The 8,241-nt window shown below is 39.2% G+C and overlaps 1 protein-coding gene across 2 annotated transcripts in view; it reads right to left on the bottom strand.

Annotated features, from left to right (window-relative positions):
- Positions 1–210: 210 nt before the first annotated feature.
- LOC103708660 (uncharacterized) overlaps positions 211–8,241 on the bottom strand; it is a 45,471-nt gene continuing 37,440 nt past the window's right edge. For both annotated transcript variants that reach the window (XM_008793700.5, XM_088722559.2), the window contains one exon: positions 211–3,568. In XM_008793700.5, the coding sequence (XP_008791922.2) occupies positions 488–3,568 (3,081 nt within the window). In that variant the 3' untranslated portion in view covers positions 211–487. The remainder of the gene's footprint in view (positions 3,569–8,241) is intronic.

The raw sequence follows: 8,241 nt of genomic DNA, 5'->3' as shown, positions 1-8,241 counted from the left end.
GTGCAAAACAAGTGCAAGCACAGCAAAATGACAACAAAGTATAAAGCAAAAGGATCATGCAAGTTCTATCTTAGACTTGGAGCCATTGAAGTTGAAACAAAATAATCTTGAAAAGAAATCAAAGTGACACCAGCATATCTAAACAAGACAACACGCATGGAGAAAACATGGGGAAAACAGGCATGGACATACACCACAAGGCTACTTAAGTTCAGGGAGAAATATTTAAATTACCTGACGAATATAACTTGAGGGTGAAGCTGATACATAAAAGAAAAAAACAGAGAAGATAGGAAAACCCAAAACCTGATGGTTTTATCATGCAATGTTGCATGTGCTTGAGTTTACAAAGCATATTATATCTGATCCAGGCAACAATATTTATCAACCACATCAGAAGTGTTCCCGCTACGGATAATCAGTTTTGTAAAACACGGATTGGTAGATGAAATCATCATTCAGAAGCTTCCATGTTGGGTTATAACCTCTAGAACCCGTAAACTTTTGATGCTTTATTCTGAGAAACTTGTTTCCTGTCAGAGGAAGTCCCTACAGCAAAACTTATGGTTGAATGAACTGGTCGAGATTTATCTTGATCCATATTTTCACATGGTTTCAATATATGCTTTGCTCCTGCACTAAGTTTGACAAACCCCGATCTTTCCTGTGGATAGAAATTTGAAGCACTGGGCCCAGATGTAACTACCAGATTGTCTTTCTCATTTCCTAAAGCTGGAAGTCCAACATCAGTGATCTTACTCCCACAAGCATTGATTTCTGATGATCCTATGTTACATTTTTGATGTCCATGCCTCTGTTCTCTTCTCCCTGCATCTTTTTGATCATTGGATTCTTCTTGCAGATTTACATTTGCCTTCTTCGCACAATTCATAGAAGTATCATCTTTATCTGCAGGCCTTTTTCTAGTTCTGTTGGTACGATCAAGACCCTCAACATTTGCAAATTGAAATTTTGTGCCATTGTTGTTTTTCTTGCTTCTACAGCTGGTATTGACTGCTGGGTGGGATTTGTTTGCTCCCAAGGGTGGAATAGCTAAATGGTGAACCACAGGAGCTGGACCAGGCAAGCTATATGTTTGAGAAATATTGCTACCATGAAAGGGAAAAGAAATTGCAGGTGTTGGATATGGAGAAGAAAAGGTGAAAATGTTGTTTTCATGTATAACACTGGGTTGGTGTGCAGAAAGTGGGGCAGAATAAGGACAAGATGACTGCTGGAGTTTCTTCTGCCGTGTTGCATTGAGCAGCCAGTGAGGAAGGGTTGGCGAATGAGCTGTAGATGTTCGTGAAAAGTTCCAACAGTCCTGGTCAGGACAAGCAGGGTGAAAAGTTGGCATATTGTAAGAAACACTTTGGCTGTGCTTGCAATGAGAAGGATTTAGAAGCATATGCTGGCTGACATTCTGAGGGTAGGGTCCCAACACAGGTTGCTGATGCCCCATCTTGACATGCTGAGTTCCTGAGTTACAATGGACTACAGCGTTGTATGTCTTTTTCAGCAAATGTTGAGGAATTGAATGGCCAAATAGGTCTACATCATAACCACGACTCTCTATGGCTGGGGATATCTGACTTCTCGATGACCATTGTGGTTGGAAATCAAGATGCATAGGATTCGACCTAAATTCAGTTGCTGGCATACAGTAAAAGCTTGATGGAACTTCTAATGACTTGAAAAGATTTTCTGTTGATGAAACAGATTCTGCATTCCCAACTGATTCCCCTGGAGGCCATCTCTGCAAAAAGGGCTTACCAGACACTGTTGTGGAGGGGCAGTTTTGAGCTCTTAGTTCCTTCTCAGTCCATGTCTTCCCATCATTAAATCCTAGGCATTCTTCATTACTTCTACCAACTGCGACATTTTTACCCATCAAACGCATCATTGGCTGGGTAGCAGGTTGAAACTTGTTCTCCAAATTCATTTCTGCATGGAAGTTCACTCTGTCAATGTAATTTTCAGTTTTATTACATCCCCTGCATACACAACAAGACACTTCCATTTCATTTGGATCACAACGAGTAAATTGTTCGAAATCCTTGTGATTCTGGTTTTCCATTCTTACAAATCCTTGTAAATCAGTAAAACCCAACCCAGAGGTTGCCACTTTGCTGGCGGGGTAGTACTGCTCCAAGGACCAATTTGACCGATCCTTTTCATACAAGGATGCACAAAGAAATTTCCCCTTTAATTTAACATGGCCGCAATTTGGCTCAACATAATTGGGAAGTGGGATGCTACAGACAGAATTCCGTACTGAGTTTCGCTTCTTGTAGAAATCACTGTAAGCAGACTTGGTATTAGAATGCAACTGCATTAGTTCTCCCTGTGAATTAAGTGGCAAACCAATAAAGTCCTCATCAATGCTCTTCTCCCCACAGCTAGACATCAGATCTGATGTTAATCTGCACTCACCTAATTCTTTTGATCCAACTGAAGAGGATATGCTGCTAATCAAACGTTCAGGAGAATGATGGTGCACTGGCTGAAATCTTGGTTGTTGACTACAGAAATCTATGGTGGAATCCACAACACATGGAGGGTGTTGTCCCTTATTGGCTTCCAAACTTTTTTCCACAGAAGATGTTGAGTGCTGTAAACCTGGATTTCTTGTTAGGGTCAGGGAGCTTCTTGCTTTAGACCTTGGTACACACTTTTCAATGGGACCATGCTTATTTCTTATATCATTTGTTGTCATTCGAGAACTTTCTTCCCCATGAATTCCAGCATCACAATTTGACTTGGCTTCATGAATAGGATTCAGAACCTGTGCATTACCTGAATAAGCATGAGTAAGTGACATAGTTGAGCCATCCGGTCTAAAGCAACTCAATTCACTACAATCTTGTACAGCATAATTTAAGTCTACAGATTCACACAAGGGGGTCCCCTTTGTTTCAGGAGACTTCCCTTTTCTTGGATCAGTAAAGCTCCAGGGATTGGCATGACCACAAGAATCACTCAGTTGTTTCTCTTCAGATAAAGTTTCATCTGTCCTCTCTACACTTCTAGCCAAATCTGTATCACTTGCATTCACCACCTGAGCTCCCTCAGTAGGAGTTGGACATTTATCACCTTTGCTCAAATTGTCCGCAGCTGATGATGCAGCCAAGATGTCGGAGAATATTTTGCATAGGTTTTGCAAGTGAGGCAGCTTCATAGGCGAATGTCTTTTGTTTAGGCCAAGTATGTCATCCTTGCCAGAAAAACTGACATGCTTTGCTGATTCACAACAAAGTTTGATGAAATTTCTGCCCTGTGCCTCACCTATTGTCTTATCCTTCTTGACAGAAGTGCCTCCTTTCCAGTTCTTTAGAATACTACGTAGCGGGAGCACCCTTGTCACCTCCTTCTGATTTCTAGAGATCAATCTTGAAGTTTGATTAAGGTTGAAGTTACCTTTCTTTGGCAAACTTTTTGTGGTTATAGTTTTCTTTTGGCTGTCAATAAGGTTCCTCTGTATCTTCCTGAACTGTTTATCACGCAGTTTGTTCTGGAGTATGCAAGGAATATCAACTGGAGATGGCATTTTGGACTTGCCAATTTTCTCCTGGCACAGGAAAGCAAGCATCACATATCATTTCATTTATAATCTTTAAAAATTTATTCGCCCAAGAAATTCAAACACGCATGCATGCACGCGTGTTGAAATGGGCTATCTACGGCAAAATTAAAAAAGCTAACTACTGTTTCAATAAATTTTAACACAATGCATAGCAAAAAATAGATTCAATATCTTCCTTAAAAGGAGTTCATCACCACATACATTTAAATTACTATAATTGATGTTATTTGTCCCAAGGTTTTAGATCTCGTGGGACAAGGGTGTTCCCAGTTTCTCCATGGAATGGGATGCCCCATTGTCCCAGCTCGTCCCGACGGCAATCTCGGTCAGGAGACCCGTAGGTACTCTGTCTCTCTCCCCTTCTTCTTTTCTTTTCTTTCTTTTTCTCTCTCTTTCTTTCTTTTTCTTCTTTCTTTCCTTTCTTCCTTCTTTCCTCCCTTTTTTTCTTACCTTCCTTTTTTTCCTTTTTATTCTTCTTTCTCTTTCTTTTGTTCCTTCTTTCTTTCCTTTCGGGCTCGTTTGGTTCGCGGGAAGCATTTTCCTTCCTAGGAATATGATTCCTGGGAAACAAATTCCTAGGAAGAGGATGCCTAGGAAAGTATTTTTGGCATGTTTGGTTGACCATGGGAAAGTGACAAATTTCCAAGGTGCTTATGTTTGGTTGGCCATCCACTTTCCTAGGAAAGTTATATATAATTCCTATTATGCCCTTAATAAAAATTAGGTTTTTAATGCCTCTTTAATGCTTCTTTAATACTGAAGGGACTTTTTGGGAAAAAGTAAAAATGAAGTGATTCCCGCCTCATGGGAAAGTAACTTTCCCATGTTTCTCATGGAAAAGACTTTCCCATGAAATGTGGGAATCACATTCCCATGGGAATACAACTTTCCCTTCTCTCTCCTTTGAAAACTCCAACCAAACAAGAGGCATTTCATTACTTTCCCGTTGACCACACTTTCCCCCCTTCTTTTCCCGCGAACCAAACGAGCCCTTCATTCTTTTCTTCTCCCTTTCTTTCTTTCTTTCCTTTTTCTTCTTCTTTGCTCTCACTTTTCATTTTCTTCATCTTCTTTCCTTTTCTTGTTCTTCTTCCTCCACATTGATGGGTTTTGGAGTCCCGACCCTATCCTAGTCTTGTTTTCTTACAGGAACGGGACAGGGCGGCTGCGATGCACACCATCCCGCAGGGACTAAAAACCTTGATTTGTCCTAGGTTATTACATTTAGGGCCTGTTTGGGGAGACCTTGCAGGATCCTGCTGGAGAGAGAGCCAGGAGCAGAAGGAATGGAGGGTGCAAGAGAGAGGAGGGAAAGCACGGAGTTGCAAGCCACAATCCCGACGAGATTAAAATAAGAACCTCAAAATGTCCTCTTCTAATCCCACCAGGATTGTGGCAGGTGATACCCTCATGGCACACGACCCCATGCTTTCCTCCTCTCCTACTCTCTCTCCAGTCGATCCTGCAGGGTCCTCCCAAAGGCCCTTAATTTTTAGTTAGCTAAGACATGTCTGTCCTAGAAGGTAAACTTGTATTTATGCAAATCTCTCGAAATTTGAAGAACAAACAAACTCACACCCAAAGTATCAACATGCCCTTGATCTGGGAATTTGATGATATTTTTGGGTCACGTGGTACGATACAAATCTTTTTGTTATACATCAACAAACAAATCAAGAGAAGATAGCCAGAACAACTACCGTTCAACTATTTTACATCACACCAAACACCATAAGTCAGAAAGTAAATTATAAAAGAGATTTTATTATACAAGTTTGTTTTCCAATTAAGCAGTCCATTTGAAGTTTCAGTTTAGCAGCAAAAATGATCTGTCCTTAAGACATAGGAAAAGTTTCAAATGAAAAATAATGTAACTTGGAATGGAGCATTCCCCATGAGATGCACTATTTTAATACCTCATATAAAATCAAAACATAATTATGAAATGCTTCCTAGCATGAAGGACTCTTACAAAATTTCCAGCCAAATTTGCAAAGACTGACATGTAGAACCTGGCAATCTATCATATGTTTAACATTCAGGATATATGATTTTCAAGTAGTTATGCGGCTTATGCCATCACATACTTTAAATAGTATCAGATCTTATATAACTTTTATATAGGCACTGACAAATTTAATAATGGCTTCTCCAATGCATCATCGACTTACATATGTAGGCATAGTCTTGAAACTTATTGGAACTCCTCTGGACAACAGATGATAAAATAGATACTTTTGAGATGATAGATGTTCATTATATGGAGTTGCAGAGTAGTAGTTTAAATACATGGTCCTCATGGATTATACATTAGTATATTAAGGTCATAATTTATTTATGCATCTCTTAGGCTACTGGCCATATTATAGGATAAGAGCAGACATTACATTTCCTCCAAAATTCCAAATAGTGCTAGTCAATTTCATGATATAAGAGCATATAACATCATAATAAGACCTTCCTGGAAACTACAGAGACTTATGGAATGAGATAATACTCATTTATTGCTAATCATGATGTTGGATTGAATCACCATGCACCTTACTCCCTGCCTAAATTTTCTCTCTGAGCACACATTCGAAAAAACCAATGCACATTTCATCAAGGACCATGTATGCTTTCTTTGGACTATGTTGCTGGAGCATCCCACTCCCACCATTCAGAGTGCTGTTAGCTACTTGTGGCTGTGAAGTGAACTGGGTTGAGTCCTGACGCTTTTGACCATCACTGCAGCAAGATCAAGTCCTTTGTCCTATTGCCCGAGGTTTGTCAGAGAGAGAACACCATGAAATAATATTCTGGAGGTTGATTTCAATATTTGATTTGAAGAACTTGAGTTTCAAATCTCAGATCTACAACATTAGTGTCATTGTTGGCTCCGCTTCCATGTATTAGTGTCCAAACACCCTTCTCTTCCTCTAGAGAGATATGTAAGACCAAGGTTTTCAGTATCAATTTTGGGGACAGACCGTTAACAACATATGGTACGCTGTGGGAGTTGGTGTACGGCAGCTGTACCACATGTCATACAGTGCGGTATTGAGCCTCCATACCAGGATTGTACTGGGTTGGTACAGTATGCCCATACCAAGCGGTATAGTCGGTGACTCGGCATCAACTCCGCATAAAATCATATGAACTGACTTGAACACCACAATTTTATTTAAGTTTCATAAGTGAGCTCACAATTTTCCTCCAATTCAGTTCTGCAAGATGTTTTTTGGTTTTCCTATTATCCTCAAACCCTTTGAAATTTGAAGCACTCCAAACATTGTTAGTATGTTCTTAGACATTTTGGGAATAGGTTTGCTTTATTCTTTTGATAATATTCGGTTTTGTAAAATTTTAGCATTTCTTTGGGCCTCTTTGATGTCCACAAGCCCTTCTCCCAAAGATTGTGAAATTCAAGCTCCATCTCTGGTATACTTGAATACACAAGCAACCCTTGCTAAAATTAGTTGCTTTGCATTAAGTGAAGATGCACAACAGGCAATAAACATCTACCAATAATCCATCAGAATTCAACATGTACCTACCATCTGTGCACCTCTTAAGTATTCATTATTCAAATCACCATATTCTGCAAAGTTATGGCAGGGATTGTATCAATTTATGGTTTGACCATGTGATACAATGGCTTAGATAGTCTTGCCAGAGTGGACGTGAACATTAATTGAGTTATAATAGCCCTAGCATAATTATCCATCAAAGATCCTATTTTTGTGTGAATAGCCGTTACATCGACATTCTTATAATACCCCTAAGTACTATCAAAGCATGGAAGCATGTATGACACCATCAAAAGATACGCTCCTGACCATGGTACATCGTACCAGCTCAAACCAGACAGTACAAGGCGTACCGTACCAAGTTGGTACCGGTATCCAGTATGGATGACGTACCGATACTCGGTATGCCAAAAAAATTTCGTATCGTACCATACTGACACTGTGCTAGTGTGGTACCGGTACCGGGTCTGGTATCGAAACGGCGAACCTTGCTCCTGACATTATGATTTACATAATTTTGTGTGCTATTCGATAACAATGCACATATAATGCAACCATTCAAACAGAAATTTTGACTCTTTTAAACAAATCTAGTATATCAAGTTAAACTATAAGAATGTTGTTAGTTGATAACCCAACCCCAAAACAATATTTGATAATTGTACTAGATTAAGCAAATTAATACAAAGAGCTCAATTTCATCATGGAAAATGCAAGGCGACTTAGATTCTAGGATATAGACAGAGACTAGTCAAGCACGTGCCACCTCGCCAGTAAATGAGTAATTTAAGAAAAAGCAAGTTGGATACAGCTTTACAAGAAAATGAAACATAAATACAAGGACATGCTAGACACCTTTACTTGTATCCACAAATTTAGTATGTCAAACTAATAATACAGTAGGTTTTTATCATCAATAATAATAATAATACAGTAGGTTTTTTCAATGAAACATGAGGTGGTTCGCCGCCGTTTTGCTCAGAAAAGAAGTTATGCTGCTATAGGGTTAATTTTTTACCCCACAGTATCTCAAAACAAAGACCATTTGAACATGTTAATATCACCAATTTTAGAAAATTTTGTCAAAGAATACAAGGCAAATCTGTACAATTATGTCCATAAAGCATATATCCATAACAATATAAAATA

This window comes from Phoenix dactylifera, chromosome 5 (assembly GCF_051530095.1).
Source record: "Phoenix dactylifera cultivar Ajwa chromosome 5, Ajwa_hap1_PhDact_Kaust_v1.1, whole genome shotgun sequence".
Taxonomy (NCBI): Eukaryota; Viridiplantae; Streptophyta; class Magnoliopsida; order Arecales; family Arecaceae; genus Phoenix; species Phoenix dactylifera.
Note: the sequence above shows the minus strand (reverse complement) of the source record. Positions and strands in the feature narration are given on the sequence as shown.